This window comes from Mixophyes fleayi, chromosome 5 (genome assembly GCF_038048845.1).
Source record: "Mixophyes fleayi isolate aMixFle1 chromosome 5, aMixFle1.hap1, whole genome shotgun sequence".
NCBI classification, from domain to species: domain Eukaryota; kingdom Metazoa; phylum Chordata; class Amphibia; order Anura; family Limnodynastidae; genus Mixophyes; species Mixophyes fleayi.
The window spans coordinates 77,260,658-77,283,121 of NC_134406.1; the positions used below are offsets into that span (position 1 = coordinate 77,260,658).

General features: G+C 38.2%; 1 protein-coding gene across 1 annotated transcript; it reads right to left on the bottom strand.

The window, feature by feature from the left end:
• Positions 1 to 215: 215 nt before the first annotated feature.
• Positions 216 to 21,381, bottom strand: MTURN (maturin, neural progenitor differentiation regulator homolog). The gene is made up of 3 exons (XM_075212420.1): positions 20,905 to 21,381; positions 5,518 to 5,640; positions 216 to 3,063 (listed from the first exon to the last, which is right to left on the bottom strand). The coding sequence occupies exons 1-3, from the start codon at positions 21,064 to 21,066 to the stop codon at positions 2,953 to 2,955; spliced, it is 396 nt and encodes a 131-aa protein (XP_075068521.1). The 5' UTR covers positions 21,067 to 21,381; the 3' UTR covers positions 216 to 2,952.
• Positions 21,382 to 22,464: the final 1,083 nt, after the last annotated feature.

A 22,464-nucleotide genomic window follows, 5' to 3' on the forward strand; every position in this document is an offset into this window, starting at 1 on the left:
CAGATCACTTATACGCTGACTTTGCATATATCTTTCCAAGAGCCCAATTAAGATTCAGTCTGGCTTAAACGCACTGGTCAGTTGGAGGATATATAGATATAGATATCTATATCTATATCTATATCTAGATATCTAGATATCTAGATATAGATATAGATATCTATATATATATATCTATATATATATATATATATATATATATATATATATATATATATATATATATATCTATCTATATATATTTATTTATATTATTTTTTTCTTCTAATAGAGTCACTGCAGCGCCTTGAATTAAACAGCGCTCTTCTCTCTCCACCTTTACGTTAGCAATATTTGTGAGCAAAGAGGCATGTGCACAGTAAATGCTTCCGTACAGGATGGAGACGGTCATAGCGCGCGCAGAGAGTCCAGTTCAATGTTGTTGTTTTTTTAATAAACAAAGACAGAACAATATAAATGTCTAGGGTTTATTGATGATATGAATGCATTGAGTTTTTTTTTATTTATTTTTTAACCTTTTTAGACACAATACTTTATGTATGTGTCAATCCCATTATTCTACAAACTATACTACACTCAGCATTATTAATGCCTGTAAATATTGTGATTCCATTAAAATCCATTAATATCCAAGTTCACTTATTTCAGAGCCGCATAATAAGAAGCAAATTTTGATAAACACCTGCAACATTCCTATTACCAATGAATAATATATTGATGGTGCAGGGCAAGTCTTACCCAATGTAAGAGAGATTAACAACGTAAAATATATATTTATATATGTATATATATATTACAGTGGGAAAGATGGATTACATGCAATATTGTGACGATCCCCCACATCATTGTAGAAGTATGTTATGTGGTGTCAGCCCCACTAGCAATAAAGCAGGAATAAACAGGAGTTTGGAATGCAAGATATCTATGCATGCTATACTAACATGGCAAACTTGGACGTTGCCATCACAAAGTCCTTGTCAAGAGAATGTGTCCTGATACAATACAATGAGAGGTTAAGTGAGTGTAATCTGCTAAATATATAAACGTATACATTTCCTGCTCTGTGTAGTGTATTCCAGTTTAACCATAACAGTGCAAATTATGCAGCCCAATAGAGGGCACCAGCATCTATATCTTGTATTTATATGCTATAGAACCTAGGGCCACTGGCAGAAAACCAGCGATAGGTACAACAGAAAGAGACATTTGTATTTAATCTGCTTTATCATTATCAATCTCTTCTGCTGCAATGTAGATGCATTAAAGCTAATGTTTATATAGTGTCCCACTAGTAACAAATATGTCATGGAGGGAATAGACATTACTTACTCACAGGAAGCCATTGTGTGTACATAAACCAAAAATTACATTGGTAATCTAATTTAATTATATTGCCATGTAACGTGATGTCTAGTCAATGAGAAAGCCAAGAGTTGTGAGGGTTTAAAAATAAATAAAAAAAATAAATGTATGCAGCATCCCAGTGCAGTATGACAAAAATCATATAAAACTGCTTATAGTGTAAATACTGTAAACAAGATAAAAAAACAAAAAACGGCCCAATCAATATCCATCATTTGACAATTTAACTATTTATGGATATTGTACTTCTGCAGTGGCTTTTGCATCTACAAATATTTTTTATATTCATGTCTTTTCATTGTTGTGAATTTTAGCACTAAATATCAATAATATATCAACCACATAATATTTGGAATATAGAATATAACTCAATAATATAAACAGTGGCTGTAGTGATGTATGGCACCTAGGTAAGCAGTGATCACATCACCTTAATATTTGTAAAAGGGTTAATTATAATGAACAGGGTCCACTCTTCAGCTTTTTGCCCTCACAATCACAAATCAATATGCACCCGTTTTACCATTTGTTCACACTTAATGTTTGGGGTGTATTGCTGTCTACTTAAATCAGTGTCAAAAATGTATCCTACTTCTGAAAGAAAAAAAAATATTTTTTAGGGACTAATGTAGCCCACATATTTACCATGTGGAAAATACTGGCATTTGTCGCCTAAAAAAAAAAAAAAAAAAGAACAAGCAATAAAAAAAAAAAAAAAAAAAAAAAAAAAGAGAGAAAAAAGTAAAAATAAACAAACACAAAAAACAAAACGCAGAAAAATGCAAGACCAAAAAAATTCCTGTACAGTGAACTTTCCCTTGCCCTGTCAGAAAGCTATGTAATGTTGAACATAACCCATTAAGCCCTTGAGGCTATATTTTAAGTACTTTGTACACCTGTGATTTTATACTTCAGCTTGAAGTCCCCAGACTACAGTAAAAAAAAACATCATAATTACCAAGCATGATGCATACGAATGTTTCATTAGGGCACAGTAGGATATAAGAAACACTACAAGAATGCTATTCATATCAAGAGTCTAAAGTAGGTGTCAATACTTTAATAATAGTAAAAAAAAAAAAAAAAATAGAAGGAAAGAAAGAAAAAAGTGACTTATTAAAGCTGTGAAACTACACACAAAAGAAAACAAATACTATATTTAGGGATTTCTGACAGTTAACAATATTTTATTTTTCCTTATAGAAAAAAAAAAATATTCAGTGCACACTTATTTTGCTAAGATACATGTTCATTAGCAATACTATGTTTGGGGTTTTCTCTGGAATTACAACCAATGACTTAATTCCTTATTTAGGTCACAATTATGGGGCCCCCATTCACTGTCACACAATCAGTAACCAACACTTTAAATTCAGAATAGATAGATTAATTTCAAACCAAGCCCAACAGCATCAAAACAATTAAATTCTATAATAAAAAATGATGGAAAGCAACAGAACTCCCATGTAAACGCTGCCGTCGGCAAGCGTGATGCCCAGCTTGCTGTTTTTTCTGCATTTTTGTCAAATGTGTTTACTATTACATTATGTTGGTTTTGTTTTCCTTTTTATAGAGAATATCCTGGGTATTTTACTGCTGGCTGACCCCCATCTGCTGGTGATCTGCCTCTGGTTCCTCCTCCTCTACATCTGCATTATATTCCTCAAAAGTGTCATCATCCACATCTGGGAGACCTAGAAGCTGTAGGAAATAAAGTAATGAAACAATTAGAGATCAAGTTTCATCAGGGAAAAACAAAATCTCAGTAAATTTTTAAAAAGAGTGTGCGAGGTAAACCAGGTTACCAAATATAAAATAACTGTACTGCGCTGCATTACAAGCAGTAATAATTGGCTTAATGCATACTTGCCCATTCTCCCGGAATTTCCAGGAGGCCCCTGAATTCCGGGTAGGTCTACTGGACTCCTGGGAGAGAGGGGCCATATATATATATATATATATATATATATATATATATATATATATATATATATATATTATATATATAAATAATATATCTCTTGATCAGTTAGGTTCCGGGGCCGTGTATGTAGACTCCTTCAAAGCACTAGATTTAGCTGCTGCCAAACCAGAGATGTTAGCATAAAAGCCTATCTGCTGACAAAGATTTTTGGAATAAAAATAAACATTTGATTGGCTTATCTGCTGCCAAGCTTTACATAATATATTTAATTTACAAACCATAATGAATCAGGAATGTAGAAGTGGTATACTATTAACTTTCAACTGGTTATGGATGGAAAGAATGATAGGAATCCTGAGGCATGGTTAGATTTTGGCCAGTAGAGAACTTTGAACATACAACTGGAGAAGAGCTAAAGGCTATTTTCTCTTTCGAAAGAGCAAATAAGCTCTTATTATTTTTTAGGGTGGAAAAAAAGAAAAAGCGATTTTGATACTTCTGCCATGTGAAATATTCCAATATAACACACAAGTTACATGTTTAACTGGATAAACTACTGCAATTTCCATCCCCATGTGTGCTCTACTGCGGTCATATATAAATAAACCCAAAATCCATGCAACTGATAGACGCAAATACTGTGAGTGCAAATGAATTATAGAACATTCAAACACTAAACAGGTTAACCTTTTAGTGTAACGCGACACACTATGTCCTGCATGGCTAACAATAGTGCACTAACAAAATTGATCAAATGCAAATAACGGGTACTGCATCCTAATCTCTATTTATAGTAGCTCAATACTGAAACCTCTTTCCAAGCTTCTCAGCCTAAACTAATTATGTTAAACTTACTAATTATGCAACCAAAAATACTATGCATAATTGAAAATAGACACACACGTTAATTAGTATGATCCATCAAAGCCAAAAAAATGTAAGCACCCCTTAGACCAATGATGGACATCTTTTCATACTGCAAGGACCATGGCCTTCCAACCTTCACATTACCTTTAATTTAAAGACTTAAAAATAACCTAGGGAAGCACCATATAACATCCCCAAATGTTCCTCACTTACTCCAACATTTCAACACATACCACACACAAGTACGCAGACCTCCACTTACTATAAAATGCCCCCCACATGCCCTCAGATCCTAGATGTACTCAAAAACGCCCTCACTAGCTACTCCAGTGAACTTTAAGGGAAATACCTTCAGCCAGGAACCTGCAGAGGAAAGCAGGAGAGCAAGTGGTGCAGAATACACTGCACCATCTCCGCCTGGATGTGCTGCGTGTGTGCAGAGGATGTCAAGTGACGTGGAGGCCGGCTACTCCCGTTCAGTCTTATTCTTTGGCTCATAAGAAAGCAGGGAGTGAGCCAGTGCGGGACACAGAGCTGGGGGCTGCAAGCAAAGTCTGGCGGGGCCACCTTAGACAGTAATAGCAATAAAATGTTCTCTTAGTTTTAAGTAAAGTGCATTCTACTTGGTCTAATATTTTCTATATCAGGGCTACCTGCTTGGGAATTCCAGAAAGCTGTTAATTATTTTAAATTTCACACAAAATAAATGCATGTAAACTCTCCCTTAAACCTGACCACGTATCATAGTCGCATGCCACCATCCTGCTTTTACAGGAGAATATCTCCCTGCTTCTCCTTTCCTTGAACCCCTTCAACAGATGTGGTGGTAACAAGTTGGGTGTAACATGTACACCCTAGCCCTGTTTGAGATGCCGGGACATCTACTTAATGATTAGATCTTACCGGCTCTTCCATTCACTGAAACTTGTCATTTCATTTAATAGATTTGATTTTATTCATTCGATAGATTGGACCATATATGAAACGACAAATATCAAGGTAAAATAGGAGCAGGGAGGTATTCTGCTGTAATAACTAAGCACTCATAGGTATTGCTGAAAACAACACGGTAGCACCAACCCCAATTAAATCACACCCAATAGTTAGCATAGTCACAGATAGGGTTTCTATTACCTGCAATGCTCACCTTTGTGACTGGTATAGCCATGGCACTTTTTCTTTTTAAGATACAGCAACAGGCAGCATCCTTAAACACTAACCTTCATCTCAGGTCTGACACAGCAGTCAAACAGTAAGGGTGTATTTATGAATACACATATGCAGAGAAAGCTTATTCTCCTGTCACATAAACTGTACTACCTTGAAATTGATCATTTGTAAGAATGGATGTGTATTGCACTTACTGGCCTAAAAGACTTGAAGACTTTCTCCAGGATTTCATGAAGAGTCTTCTTCCCACAGGAGGAAATGTAATCCTGAGCGAGCTGCAGGAAAGGCAAGCAGTCTTCACTTTCACTCCAAACATGCTGGCAGGAGAGAAGGAAATAAAAACAGTGAATTATTTTACTGCAGCAACAACACACATTATATAACACAATCCAGATGAACAACACAACATTGTATTGAGAGGTCAGTGGTCATCAGCTGCTTCTCTCTAGTTACTGCAGCTAAATCATGCTTTTTAATAACACATCAGAGGATGTTTATTTTTACACCCATAGGACTGTCAGCACTTCTGCCTACATATGCACTAAATACAAACATTGCCCCATTGTGGTCCATAATTATGACTGGATAATCACACCAAGGAAGCAAAGCTCAAACAATGACATTTTTGTTTTGTCTTTGATTATAGTCTTTTCCGAGCTGCTAACAGAGATAATCATCTTGTGTGTCTACAGGCTTTTATTAGTCAAACTAATAAGAGAGTTCATCATCTGAAGTTGTACCGAATGAGATCAAGCACTGGCACAGCTGTTTTCCTCAAGGAGACATAACCTGTACCATTTCCACGTAGATATCTGCCAATTCAATACTGCTAGTCAGAAGCACCGAAATTAGTGTGATATTATTACAAATTACCATCAACAGTTATTTATATAGCGCCACTAATTCTGCAGCGCTGTACAGAGAACTCACTCACATCAGTCCCTGCCCCATTGGAGCTTACAGTCTAAATTCCCTAATATAGACACACAGATACCAGGGTCACTTATTGAATACTGCATTCAAGCGCTGTAAATAATTACATAAAGAAACACTTATGCATTTTCTTGTATGATAGAATAGTGTTCTGTAGTCAATAAGACAAAATAACAGCAAATGTTTGTTTCTCAGTTTAAAGATTGAAATCAGTGTGTATGACCTGAGAAAGCCCATCATGTGCAAAGGTGATGCCTGTCTGAAAATTGTTTTGGCTACAGTGAGAACTGCCATTGCCTACATAGATAAATTATAGACTTAAATGTTGGTCAACATTAAAATAAAATTAAGAATTTCAAAGAAGTTAAAAAGGACACTGTGGCAACACTGTATCTCACATACTGAAGTATTCTCAATACATGATTGCCTTAAGACATTTCTGTTTTTTGCATGTAAAGGGATCAGACTCATAGGCAAACCGAGGGGGGGGGGGGGGGGGGTTTCCTAGTGCCTGGAAACCCCCTCCAAGACTGGGGCACTCTATAATTGAGGTGGCTGGAACCTGCTCCCGCTTCACACAGCTCTGCTTGAAAAGGGAGAGCTGTGTGCACCTAACAGTAACAGTGCATGCAGCATTGCCCATGTATATTATGTGGATAGGACTTGCCTGTGTATATGATGGGGATAAGAAGAGATGGAGAGCAGCCCAGCACTGTCTAAAATTATAGTCCCGCCCCCATGCATGCTGGTCACGCCCACTGGCGGCGTGGTGTAGAAACCCCCCCTCTTCAAATCCTGCGTTTGCCTTCGAGACTGTACCCTGCTGTTTCAAGCATACCCATGCCACAAGCTCTTTTTGAAAAATAAACTGGAATGAACATCCAGAAAGACATGCAAAGACCAAAACAGAGGTAGTGCAGGACACGGAGGGAAGTATTTAAGTAGAAGGCAAAATAAGAATGAACATGCAATATTGCTGATACTGATGTAAATGGAAAACATCAGCAGTACATGCTCATTAAGAGGCAAGCTGCTACTTCATCAGATGCAGTGCTCAGTCCTTATCAGGAAACTGACAGGTCTCAGGGATTTCTGCAGGATAATGAATGTATCCAATTTTAATGTCTGATTTTAGAAGCAGAATATATACACCCAATAAAATCTAATCAAGCAGGAGCTGCAGACATTACAATCCCTTCAACTCAATCCTCAAATGACGAAGGAAGCTAATAAAGCGGGGGAAGTTGTCATCCAGAAAAGAGATGATTACATAAATGAGGAGGTGAGGATAGGACATGACCCTGAATATCACCAAAAGCTTCAGACACACTTAATATAAAACATCTTATTTTGTCTGCATATTCTGACAATGTTCTGTCAAACTACTAACATGAAATGACCGTTTTCAGTACTGAAACATAGTTACCTTTTTCAACCATTTATTTAAAATAAATAAAACCTTATAAAACTTGGGTGTATATTAATTTTGGGAATAACCTCATATCTCACAGTTTGTAGATACCAACCAACAAAATGAGTTATCAACTGAACATTGCACCTCTATGATACAGATCACCTGATTAGCTTGGTGCTAGATCTCAAATGGTGTCCAGATCGTATTTGATTTAACATGGATCTCTCTTTTCTAGACCAATCTCTCACACACTAGGACTTTTTTTTATTATACAACCTGTATTAAAACCCCCAAACAATTGGATTTCATTGCACAAACTACTTTTATTTTGACCCATATTCTTTTTTACTTTCTAGAATAACTATTTCCTGCAAAGGAAGAAAACTGCAATGTGTAGCTGTTTTACATCTCGTTACTCAAACCTCTTTATGGGATTTTCAAAGAACTACATAGATAAAAGAACCCTTGCGTTCAAATATCTTATATAAAAAGACATTTTAAAGATCTGGGGCCTGATTCATTAAGGATCTTAACTTGAGAAACTTCTTATTTAAGACTCTTGGACAAAACCATGTTACAATGCAAATGCAAATTAGCATTCTGTTTTGCACATAGGTTAAATACTGACTGTTTTTTTCATGTAGCACACAAATATCAACTTTAAATTTCAGTGTACAAAAACAGTCAGTATTTAACCTATGTGCAAAACAGAATACTAATTTGCACCCCTTGCATTGTAACATGGTTTTTGTCCAGGAGTCTTAAATAAGAAGTTTCTCAAGTTAAGATCCTTAATGAATCAGGCCCCTGATGCACATCTGAAAATGATAACTAACATCTCGTTGCCTTCCCTAGCAATGAATGGATCATCACGTCCAAAGTAAATTGTCTAGAAACGGACATCTTAAAACACAATAAGGACAATTCAGTCATTTAGCCTACTTTAAAATTATTGATGCAAACAGATATCTGCGTTTCAAATGTGTTATCCACTTTAGGACAACTACTTCTCAAATAAAAGTTCTTGCTTTTAATTGAGAAGCCATACTGCAGAAAATGCTGCTCTTTTTGCCTGCAGTCCAATAGTAGCACTATCAATGGAATTAGTCCTCTAGTGTCTAGAGCAGCACAAACTTTCTCAGTTCGAGGCACCCTTAGGGGCGCCATAATTTTTTCAAGACGCTCCTAAGTCAAAATAATTACCAAGTAGTCCCCCACCTTGCTTACCTCCGGCCGGGACTGCGGCACCCCTGAGAGATTGTGCACAGTTTGGGAACCACAGGTCTAGAGTCTATTTGCTGTACAGAGGGGTCTCGATTTTAGGGAGAAGAGAAGTTACAAAAATAAAATAAATAATGGCTAAATGACTACTACTTTCCTTATAGACAATTCCACCACATATGCTGGAACTGCACATTGAATGAGCAATTTAAAAAAAAAAAAAACAAGCAACCACTTTAAATATAAGAATACACACTTTTAAACCCATGCAAGATTAATTACATAGACAGAAATGTTAGAACAACAGATCTCATAAATCGAAAAGTGGCACAAGGTGTGGAAGCTATGTTTGTCCCAGATAGTCAGTCTTCGCTTGCATCCTAAAGTAAAACAACTTGTGTACTTAAGTATATTGTGTTTGAAACAGAATCAGGTGAGTTAGAATACATAACCAGGTACACAAATATTGCTGCTACCATAAACATCTGATACAATATTAGTGCAGTGCAGTGGATATATTAATGCTTTTGTTTTGCAGGAGACATTCTGGAAACTCAGATACTGTCCAATTTGTAATCATTTTTCATTGTTGTGGGAGGAGATAGCTAAACTGCAGGCTGGAATATGTAGAATGTCTGTATCATTGCGGCCATCGCTGTCTCAGAGAGCCCCCGGAAGACATTCTGCCTGGATTACTGTTCACACAGGGCTGAAGATCGAACTCCTTGCACCAGAAACTTCATTGTGTGGCTAAGGAAGTGGTGTAATGAGTAGAGATTTTGATTAATAGCCCATAGTCATGCCATCTGGCAAGATAGGGGCTTATACCAGGGGAACCAGAAAAGTTAGTGAGCAGTTTGGAAACTTCATCAGGAACTATTTAAACTTGCAGAGGGGGGGCGGGGGGGGGGGGGGGGGGGGCGCAGGCTAATAAATAGGAATAAAGCAATCTGCACCCCCAACAAAGAAGTCTTGTTTCTGCAGGCTAATGGAGGAGGAAACATATCCACAGCAACAGAAGACAATGCAGATCAAAACAAAATAAACAGACAGAGAGATGAATATAGCTAGGAATAGGAGATGCACAAACAAAACTCTTAGAGCTTTGTTTGCAAATGATAGGAGCTTAGGAAATAAAATCCCAGAACTAAATGTGATCATGACAAGGGATGATATCGATACTGTGGCTATTACAGAGTCATGGTGCTATGAAAATCACAACTGGGACATAGACATAGCTATACTTTATTTAGGAAGGACAGAGTGGGAAGAAGCAGAGGAGGGGTAGCAATATATGTAAAAAAATAAATAAAAAAAAAGCATAAATACTACTTTAATACAAAGTTTTGAAGAAAAAAAAAAAATGAGGCCATTTGGGTGACCATAGAAAGAGTGGACAAGGCTATTCTTCGTACTGGGGTGCTCTTTAAACCACCAGGTCAGGAAGAGGAACTGGACAGGAACTAATTGTAGGACATCACTAAAATGGCATTAAAAATGAGAGGTAATAATTATGGGAAACTTTAATCTACCTGATGTGAACTGGGAGAGGTCTTCTGCAAGTTCCACTAGAAGTAGGGACAGTCTGAATTCCTTGCAGGGAGCATCCCTCAAGCAAATAGTGAGGAAGCCCACTCGCAAAGACGCAATATTAGACTTAATTCTTACAAATGGTGCCAGAATATCGGATGTAAATGTGGGTGAGAACCTAGGACCCAGTGATCATCAAGCAGTACGGTTTAGTATAAGGACAGAGACCGACTCACACCACACAAAAACAAAGATGTTAGATGTTGTATTAAAATACCTTAACAAATAAACCAATTTGTGAATTATCCACAGTACACGTTCTTTTGTGGTTCGGAGTGCATTGCTCCAAACTTTGTGCCTCAGATTTTAGGAAGGCTGACTTTGTAGAGATGGGAAATTGTGTAAGGGACTCTTTGGCAGAGAAGAGGAACTTGAAAAGAATGCAAGAGAGGTGGGAAAAATTAAAAAGTGCAATATTAAATGCAACAGACCTTTGCATCAAAATGGTTAAGAAAAGCATAAGGAAAAGTAAACCAGTGTGGTTTGCAAAAGAAGTGGTAAGTATTGTGAAAGCAAAAAAGAGATGGCCTTTAGGAAATATAAGCAGTTCAGAATAATGAAGACAAAACGGTGTATCTTGTTAGACAGAAGGAAATTAAGAAGGCTATCAGATGTGCAAAGGCACAAGCTGAGAAGGAAATGCCCCATTCAGTAGGTAAAGTGGGCAACACTTTTTTTTTTTTTAAAGTATGTAAGTGAAAGGAGAAAAACAAAAAGGAGTAATAAGACTAAAGACAGAGAGTAAGAGACTTTGTGAGGTTGACAAGTTAATAGCAGATCATCTTAAAAATCAATGCTCAGTGTTCACTACATAAAGAGCAGGGAAGGGGCCACAGTTAAGTTGCAAGTATACTCATAAAAATGAGTTGGATACAAATACATTTACAGAGGAGAAGGTCCTAATAGAGCTCTCAAAACTGAAAGTGGATAAGTCAATGGGGCCAGATGGGATACATCCAAGGATACTAAAAGTGCTTAAAGGGGTGCTGGTAACACCATTAATAGAATTATTAAACCAGTCACTAGCTACAAGAGTAATTCAAAAGGACTGGAAAAGAATGTAGTCCCACTGCACAAAAATGTAAGCAAGGAAGAGGCTGAGCAACTACAGACCAGTGAGCCTTACTTCAGTAGCAGGAAAATTGATGGAACACTATTAAAAGAAAGAGTTGTGGAATATCTAAAATCAAAAAAATATCTTAAAAAAATATCTAAACTTACAGGATACGAAGCAGTATGGATTTAATGGGGGAGACCATGTCAAACAAATCTTACAGACTTTTTTTTGCCTGGGTGACTAAAGTAATAGATCAAGGGGGGAGGGGGTGGTAGATATAGCTTTTGACACTATACCACATCGCAGATTGTTAAATAAACTTGAATGCTTGAGATTGGATTCAAATATGGTTGAATGGATAAGATCTTGGTTGCAGGATAGAAAACAGAGATTTATAGTAAATGGAGTGCATTCACAGTAGGGAAAGTTTACCAGTGGAGTACCCCAGGGATCCGTACTTGGACCAGTGCTTTTTGATATTTTTATTGGTGACATTGCAGATGGTATTGAAAGGAAAATGTGCCTATTTGCAGACAAGACAAATATATGAAACAGGGTAGACACACCAGGAGGGGTAAATTAAATAATTGATGATCTAGGTAGACTAGAGGAATGGTCAAGAGTGTGGCAACTACAGTTTAATGCAAAAAAAAATGCAAAATCATGCACTTAAGTCTCAAGAAATAGGCTAAATATAGTAATGGCACTATAATGGAAACTACTGAGGAGGAAAGGGAGTCATTTTTTCAGGTGACTTATAGGCAGGTAAGCAATGTAACGAGACAGGCAAGTCAGATGGTTGCATAGGGAGAGGAATCAGTAGCAGAAAGAAGTAATAATGTCACTGTATAGGTCATTGATGATCTAGAATACTGTGTCTAGTTCTGGAGGCCATATCTCCAGAAGGATATAAATACATTAGAGACTGTGCAAAGAATGGCAACTAAAATGGTGCATGGCCTACAGCGCAAAACTTACCCAAAATGACCCAAAGATCTTAATATGAATAGTTTTGAGTAAAGAAGGGAAAGAGGAGACATGATAGAAACTTTCAAATATATCACGGGTTTAAACAAGGTACAGAAGGGAAATGATCTTCAAAGGAAGAGAATTGTTAGAACATGAGGACATGCACTGAAATGGGAGGTAGGTTCAGAGGAAATTTGAGGGGAAAAAAAAAAATCACAGAAAAGGTAAGTGGAATAGCTTCGCATCAGAGGTGGTAAAGGCTAATATAGTAGAGCAATTTATACATGCTTGGAATAAACATAAGGCTATCCTTACAAAAAAACTAAGAATCAAATAGGGTTTGATGTTACCATAGGTTAAAAAAATGGGCAGACTAGAAGGGGCAAGTGGTTCTTATCTGCTGTCAAATTCTATGTTTCTATGAACATCACCATTTAGCCTTTAAAACTAGTTATCATTAAATTACACAGCTTACTTGAAAAGGTTCTGAATAAACATTGGCTCATCAGTTTTTATAAACAAACCCCTTTCTTGGGAAAATTCCACCTAAACCGACCTAACACACTGTTGCTGTCATTTTAGCTAATAATGTTCAAAAATTCAATGAACGATTTCAGACAGAAGTCCTGAAAAGTCCTAGACGTTATTCTAGTATGATGAGGTAACCAGCATAATGCTTCATGTCATATCTCATGGTGGCTTAGTGGTCAACATTTCTGCCTCACGGCACTGAGGTCATGAGTTTGATTCCTGACCATGGACTTTGTTTGTATGTTCTCTCCGTGTTTGCGTGGGTTTCCTCCAAGTGCTCCGGTTTCCTCCCACACTCCAAAAACATACTGGTAGGTTAATTGGCTGCTATTAAATTGACCTTAGTCTCTCTTGGTTTGTGTATATGAGGAAATTTAGACTGTAAGCTCCAATGGGGCAGGGACTAATGTGAGTGAGTTCTCTGTACAGCGCTGCAGAATTAGTGGCGCTATATAAATAGCCAATGATGAGGATATCTAATTGAGTGTCCTTCTGAACAGCAATACATCAAACAGACTCTACAAATACAATGTCAATATTATGCTCACCAAATTTCTGCATTAAAACAACATTTTGATAGTTTTGTTATGAAACTAGTGGGTACATTCCATGAAATATGACTGCTACTTTTGTCTTATGAATATGGAATCAAACTAGTTTTTCAGACTTCAAACACTTGTCTCCTATGCCATTACTAAATATATAGACAGTATGGAATGATATTACATGCACATAATTATATATACACACACACACACACAACTTTCAAATACCAAAAAAAGTTTTATTTGTAATTTATCACTGGAACAAGTACTAGTACTGATTATTATTTAATTCAAAAAGATAGGACTTGCCGTTTGCTAGGCCACAGTAGGTCTAGAACAAGCACAAGGAGAGGAACATTTATTAAAACCATCAGCGCCATCTTTCCCATTCATTTCCGCTGCTCTATATTTGCTCAGTATTTCTGTACAATAGATTTTTTATAAATTTACCCAATTGTATTTCAATATTATGAATGGATGTCCACTTTGTAAATTTTAATATGAACTTTATTACTATGTGCAATGTTTTTATTAATGTTGCATACTGTTTATGTACAAGCTTGCGTTTTTTGGTTGCGTTTTATTTGCCGTTTTACTCTTTACCTTCAACCATGGCATGCTGACCATTTAAAATCTTCAATGTAAAAAATCATTTAAGAAGTAATGCTGACTAAGCGATTTAGTGCTATGAAATGCACGGATGGCTTTGTTTATAAACTACATTTAAATTTCTTTGTTTAATTGTGCAATAAATTCATTACTTATCCATTATTCATCATCGCTTAATTCATTCGTTATCAGTCTATGAAGCCTGTCAGATCCCTTCTAAGAGCAGAGCATAGAGTAGAGCAGAGTTTACCGCTGGATTAGCACTCACTGCAGATATTCTTGGCGCACGTTGGCATTAGTCACATTGCAAGTCAATTCTTATTTTTCCTTTTAGTTAGATGTGTCGGCTTAACTGAACATGCCCCTAAAAATGCATATAATGTTAACTTATGTTTAAATCTATCCTTCAGAAGTGTATAATCCTTGATATTTATGTGGAAAAAAATATAGCACAAAAAGTCTCTTAATTTTTATTGTAATCAATAGTTTGTCTGACATTTCCCACAGTGCTACACACAATAGATTTTTAGCAGTATCAGTAATTAGCAGATGGTGTGGTCTATAAACTAGGTAGCTTTAGTCAGGCTACATCAGTGAATGGAGTTTTAGGCTAGGTACACACTGTTAAAACTTTCGACCAATTTGTTTACACTAACGATTTTACAAAACGACTGAAGTTCCAATCAGTCTGCCGATTCATCTGAGCACACTATACAAGATTTACCTTCAGATCTGTGCTCTTCACCTGGTCCCAGATAATTCCTGTCACACTGATTATAACACACAAAATAAACTTACACTTTTCTACGTCATTATAAATTTCGTTAGCTTCTGTGACTCTGAAACAAAATATTCAGTCTCAGAATGAACAGACGAATGAATCCACCTACATTTAACAACAAAGACACAGTGACACGTTCCTACTCTCTCTGGGCAGACAGTTGTGCGAGTGCATACACACCGCAAGATCGGAATCCGGTTGGAACGAGATTTTTAAACAGGACGAGCAATCAAATGAAACAACGATCGGTACTTTGAAACGACTCTCAATTATCGTGCAAGTATACACACTAATGCGATATGTGGCCAAACAGTCATTTATCAGGTGTTTGGCCTGATAATTGGCTGAAAAACCTGGAGTATGTACCTAGCCTTAGTGGCCATAAAGTAAAACCTAGTTGTTGGGCAAGTGTTGTGTTGAAATACAGTGTATTTGAACACAACTTCACTTTTCAATGTTGTAACATCTATAAAACAATTTTATATACTGTTTTCATAATCAAATAAAAAATATCTAACGGTCATGTTTTTATTTCTTTGTTTCATTGATATGGGTCACTGTGTACAGATCCTCTACTTTTAACCCAGTTACCAAACACTTTTCGACTACAAAAAATAAAAAAAGAACTTATAGGGGGGTATTCAATTGTCCGCGGGTTCGAGCGCGGAAAAACTAATACCGTTAATACGGTAATCTCTCGCTGGATTTCAGCTCGCAGCTCCCTGAAATCCAGCGAGTAAATTACCGTATTAACGTTTTTTCCGTGCAGGATTACCGTAAATAACGGTAATCCTGCGCAGACCGCGGGATTTTCGGCAATCCCGCGGACAATTGAATATGCCCCATAGAATTTTAAATAATTTGCAGGGGAGTGATCCAGTGAACTAGTGCCCTACTCATTGGCATATGCTCCCCTCTTTCCTTTGCCTACCACCTATAAATTGAGCTCAGTAGGCTGCATTTAAAGTTCCAGGTGTGTACTTATTCCCCCAATCTGTGCTAGTAACTCATCAGACTACACCCTGGGAACTCTATGCAGCAGTCAATGGCAGTACTTATTGGAACAGAGCTTTTATGTGTTCCTAGGCAATTGTACACAGTTCAGACTTGTTCTATAGACCAGGGCACCACTTGAATAAATTCCCACGAGAGAAAGGTCCAAGAGGGGTCAGAAACAGAGCAGGGTTCGTCAGTATGAAGGACTGTAATTTTGCCTTAAAACCTGGATTGCAAAAGTGATGTTAACCCCAGTTCCCATCAGCTTAGTGTGCGTAAAGGTCTATTGAGTAGTCCTCTGGTTAGGTAACCTCTGCAAAAAAATGGTGTTGTCCCCTTCCACTTCACCTTTAGCATTAGCATTAGCCAAATCTCCCTTGTGTGTAATGTTTGCTACACACTCTGGCTTGATAACGTTGCATGTATTTCCCCAAAACAGGCTCAACACTAAATAATAATTCTATTGATCTTGAAAGAATCATAACCAGGCATACTGGTAAATGTGGTCGGAAAATGGTCTCTGTCAGTCTGCTGTGGTCACTTTCTGATTGTGCCAACAGACTCCAGTGTTTAAAAAAAAAAAAGTTGGTGATACAGCCACTTGGACTAAGGGCTAGATTTACTAAGCTGCGGGTTTGAAAAAGTGGGGATGTTGCCTATAGCAACCAATCAGATTCTAGCTTTGATTTATTTAGTACCTTCTACAAAATGATAGCTAGAATCTGATTGGTTGCTATAGGCAACATCCCCACTTTTTCAAACCCGCAGCTTAGTAAATCTAGCCATAAGTGTTGAAAGGCTGGATTTTGCCCAATTTGGCCCCTCATGTGGGTAGCCAAATTGGACAGCGATTTTGACATTTGCAGCTTTGGTAGAGCAACAGGATCAGTTGGTGTGGGTCGAGCTTAGGTAGTGTAGTAATACAATAGGCTAACTCCAACACCAATTCAGTACCTTGGAGCAATTCTTTACCTGAAACGGGAAGTAGTTAGTACATCTGTTAAGATTAGAACCCCATTAAAATTGGTTCATGCCTGTTATTGTAAGTGCTCCCCAATTCTCACAAGTATATCAGAAAATAAAGAATCAGGACTAAAACACTTGGGCGAGTAGATATGTCAAAAATGTCAGAGATTTTTTGCTTGCATCAATAAAATGTGCATTCAATTAGAAAAGCACCAGGGCACAATGCTCCTCAAAGGGCAAATAACCTGTATAGATAAGCCATCTAATAATTTAGGTTAGGATGAAACTCAAGACAAGCATAATTGAATCAGTTCGCTTTGACACTTGTTAGCATAACTGCTCTATGTAATCCTAGAAATAATGTTTAACGTTTTAGGAATATGTTCAAAATAAATCAGAAAAGAAAGAATCACCAGAGCTAGAATTCTGGCTTTAGTAAGCCACCCTCAGTCAGAGAACTTACTGAGAGCATCCTCTTACCTAATAACATTTATCTTAAAAAAATAAATAAATAAAAAATTTTTTAAAGTAGCTACTACTGGAATAGAGACTTACATATGTTATAGAGTTGGAAAGCAAAACTGGCGTAACAACTAGCTGTCTAGGGAGCAGATTAGCTTCTGTATGGTTGATGCCCAAATTTATCTGGGGAAGAGATTCAAGGTTGGGACCACCACCACACTGGAATTGGGGTTGGCAAGTACCTTGTCAACAAAAAGTAAGCTAAAAGTTATAAAAAGAAAATGTAATTGTCCAGGGAGTGAGGTTAGTAGCGCCAGGATGTATCAAAGAGAAGACAGCAAAGGGGGAAGGAAGAGGCACAGCAACTACAGTTGTTCCGTAGGTTCAAGTGGAAGTAGCGCCAGTATAATTAACAAGTACCCAACTTTGTAATAAAAAGTCTATAAAAACAATGTAATATTCCTTTAGCAGCACAAAATAAAATAATTTGGTGCAGCAACTTTTGGTAGAATCTAAAATATTTTTAATTATATCAGTTTCAGTTATCAAAGTTGCACTTAACTTGCCAGCAATGTCCCCAAGGTACTGTTACATTTGGCACTGAATAAAAATTGCCAGAGATGTTGAAACTGAAATTCAGTTTTAAAATAAACAAAATGACATTATGGCAATAATATTATTTGTACAGTACAGACATAATTTAACAGCATTGTGAAAGGATTGAAAAACTCACTCTAGTACTACTGAGTGGAACGTTTAATAGTCCAAAAACACTACCATTAATATTTGTGTTCCAATTAGCATTCCTTTCCTCCCCTCCACTTATAAAATATTTACTGCACTCCTTTGTGGAGTATACATTCGCAAAAGAATGCACAGAAAAAAAACCTATTGAATTAATGTTACCTGTAAATAATATAAGCATTAATGACAATACAGTTAAAAACATAAAAAATGTTTTTTATATTTTAGTCTTTCCATGAAATCAGTTAAGTAGGATGATCTTAATGTCTACTGAACATAAAATACATTTTTACAGTTGCTGCTGATTGCAAACACATGTTATAGCATGCATACAATATCGCCATTACTAGTACTTAGACTTACCCTGTAGATTGAGCAACAGGTACGGCAGAAAAACAAGTATCTTTGAGGTGCCCAAAGCTCGATTCGGCCATTTCTGCATGCGCTCAAGTTTGCACGTCCTTACTGTACATTGACTACGAGCGAACACCTCTTCCCCACCCACTCCAGGAAATTGTAGGCTGTAGTAAGTCCTTTGCGTACGTAGATGCAGCGAACATTGCTATGTTTAGTTGCATATAGCCTGGATCTGGGAATGCGCAGAGTGATTTTGCGTGCAATACGCACAAATTCGGCAGATATGTGCCTTTATTAATCAGGCCCAATGTGTTAATTAGAGAGAATAGTGACAAATAAAGCTCATTGCTCAGAGTGCCAAATTAATTTACCCCCACCTCTCTGCACCATAGATGCCAGTTATAAACTAGCCAAAAATTCACAAGCACGCATCAGTTTATTACAATATATTGCCGGATTATGGGCCAGATAACCAGGGCAGTCGCCTCAGTGCCCCACACATCAGGAGGCCCTCACAAATACACACTGGTAATCTGCTAAGAGCTCAGAAAGCTAAATGGATGCAGTGACACCAGATGAATAATCATTAATTGTTACACAAACACTGTCTCCCTGGCACCTTTGCCCACTGACGTCTAACATCTCTCAGTCTCAAGGTCCAGTGATCAACAAATACCAACTGTAAAGTTAGAGCCTACCCCACCAAACTTTATGGTTGTGGTGTGCCATCTATTATTCAAATACGTTACGTCCAGGTTATCAGTCAGATGGCACAAGCCCCACCCTCTTCACTGCCTTATATGGCTTACAGCGGTCTATTCTTAAAGGGGAATGCAACACACCTTCTTTTCATCAGTTGCATTTGGAACTCAATACTGTATGTATTACCCAGTATTGTTTTATTACTGTTTGTAAAGTGCTATGGAATCTGCTGGTGCTATATAAATAAATGATGATGATGATGATGATCTGCTGGCACATTAGATTCCTGTACGATCTCCCAGATCTTCACCACGTTTAACAAACTACCCTACAAAATTGGTAAACAGCACAGCAATTTATGTGTCCCCTTGCTAGACTTGGTAGAGTGCAATTTAGCTATGCATGGCAATACAGCTCCCAAACATTATTAGCTAGCTAACTGAAGGACCTAAGCACAGTACAGAGACCACCATTTTTTGTATGCAGGCTCCATAAATTAGAGTATAGAATAGGTTTTACCCGCTGTTGCAGGCCTAGGCATTATGCAGTGCGCTTTGATCATTGTGGGACTACAAGTTGCAGCATGCACCGATAGCCTTTGGATTGCTGGAACTTGCAACGAGAGAGCCACAAATTGGTAGCCTCTCTATTGTGATTACGCCGATATGCAAATTACGCATTTTAATGAACTATTACCTCTTAGCCAAGGATTTAATAAGTATATTTTCTTAAAGGTAAAAAAGCATACACAATGAATCTGAAATTGGTGCAAGAGGTGAGACTTCAGGCTGTGTGCACATCCTGACTTTATGATGTATAATGATTCATTTGCTGTGACTAAGACCAAAGCAGGCAATTTAATTGGCAGATACCCAAAAGTTAGTTGTCCACAAACCTTAATCCAGCCCTGACACAAAAAAATAATATATATACAATTTCAAATTAGTTTTGTAGTACACAATGAATAATTGTCCTTGCTATAAAGCAGTAACCTGACTCACTCCATAGTTGTACGGATACTGCGTTCAAAGCACAAGTAGGGCATATAAAAAAGCTCCTCAACCTCGTCAATACAGCATAGAAACAACAGGAGTGGACAATTTAAGCTGCACAGGGTAGTGGCCAGAGTGGGTTTCCTGCCAAAGGGGGCAGCAGCTGTCGAATCTAGGGGTGGAGGCAAGACAAAATAATGCAACTGCTTCCATGTAGGATAAAATGCAAATGTCTTCCCTGTGACGCCTAAATATTGTGACAATTACATATACAATAACTCCATCGTCCTAAATGTAATACTGTAATCCAATAACAAAGCAACTAGGCAAGGCGTGGTGATAAAGCAGCAACAAAAAATTCGACTGACATGGTCAGTAATAGGCCTCCATGTCTGCTACACCACAACTGGTTACATATTTTTGCAGCCTCTGTCAGTGTCTCTAGCGTATATACAAGGCCTATGAATATGTAATACCCATTACCTCTCTTATCCTACAGCTGGTCATCATTGTCACATACCTGATACCAATATCCCTGGAGAATAGACATCATGCATGTGTAATGCCACATCCCCTTGCACCAGACATTGTATATAGAGCGGATACCAGGGCACCAGGACGGGGCCCTTGTATGCCCGCTGGTACCGGACAATGTAACAATAATGAGCCTGCACACCCACAGCACAGATCCCACACACCCCATTCCACTCACAAAATTGTCCCCGCAGCCGTTGTCCGGGCACAGCACGTAGAAGGAGACCCCGGGGTCGGCGTAGAAATCCATCCTCCGCTCCGTCTCCTCGGTGGCGATCAGGTCGAAGGGGGTGTTTGAACACCATTTATCCGCGACGTCTGACAGCTGCTGGAAATCCATCCTTACCCGTGCCCACCCTGCGATCTCCTGAGATCACCCGCTCCGCAGCGCCCGCTTCCAGGTGTCTGCTTATGTATGCATTGTTTACATGCTGCTCATGGAGGGTGTGGAGAGAATGGGGGCAGGGAAGGCCACGACTATGCAACGGATGCTCGGTTATTGTTTGCCTCCCTGGCCGCCCCCAAATACAGCTGCGGGATGGGCTGCTGCCGTGTGACGCAGTCAATGCAGCTTAGTGACGTCACAGCAAGCCCTGCCTTGCGAAGTTGCGAACAGTGGGGTTGTCAGTCCCCGTGACGTCACAAAGGCGGTGCCCAACCAGGTTCTTCGCTGACAGGACGGAACCCTGGGAAAGACTCGATTTACTCCCTGTTCAGCATCCTCTGGGTTGTAACCTGGCAATGGATGTTAGGTTTCTGCAGACTACACCTACATTTGTTTAGATGACCTAGAAACAGGACAAGATATCAATATTCATAGATATCAGCTTGCTTCACTTTGGCACACAGGCCGAACTGAATAAGAGCTGGTGTGGAACATATTAAGAAGGAGATTCTTGACACTTTTGTTAATATAGACAATTCTTACAAGTAGACAGGCAAATCTAGAGACATATGCTCAACACCATGGGAGCCATACAAGGTTATGTCTAGCAGATCCTAGATAGCATATTTAGCACTATTTTGATGTCATCAACCCTCCCTTTCATCGTGTCCCTTCAATCTCCCCCATATGTTGCACCCAATATCCCCCATATCATCATATAGTGCATCAATCCCCCACTCCCTTACCCCCTTCCCAAGTTCATTTTATGCGACACAGTATTGCCAGTGGAGGGCTGGCAAATTTTACCCCGGGGGGCAAGATATGACTCAGGAGCCTATTGGGAACATTTTAATGGAAACAATTGCAGATGACCCAGCCCAAGATAGGCCAATATGGGATGAGCCAAGGGGGCAGATGCCCCCCTGTTCCTGAATAGTGCCCACAATTTATATTATGCCACATAGTATTGTGCCCACCCCACCTCCGTTCATATTATGCCATACAGTAGTGCTCCCAATTCATATGTTGAATAAAAATGGCCCCAGTTCATATTATGTCACACAGTAGTGCTCCCAATTCATATTACGTTAAATAAAAGTGTCCCCAGTTCATATTATGTCACACAGTAGTGCACCTCGTTCATAATATGTGATGTGTCCGTTTTATTGCTATAAGATTTTGTAATGCAATTGCTTGTGGTTCCAAAGCACGAGAATGTTTATTCGCCAAATAAGACTGTGGACAATTTTACCTTTGTCCGTTCAGGTTCACTTCAGCACCTTTTTTAGGCTCAAAGGGGCGAATGCGCACTATTACCATTATTACGATAATTGTGCGCTTAAATACCGTTAT

Bases quoted from the DNA above. Each gene is read 5' to 3' on its own strand.
- MTURN (XM_075212420.1), bottom strand. From the start codon at position 21,066: ATGGATTTCCAGCAGCTGTCAGACGTCGCGGATAAATGGTGTTCAAAC. The intron at 5,641-20,904 runs GTGAGTGGAATG...CTCTCCTGCCAG, and splicing joins ACGGCTGCGGGGACAATTTT to CATGTTTGGAGTGAAAGTGA. The intron at 3,064-5,517 runs GTAAGTGCAATA...TATTTCCTACAG, and splicing joins TCTTCAAGTCTTTTAGGCCA to CTTCTAGGTCTCCCAGATGT.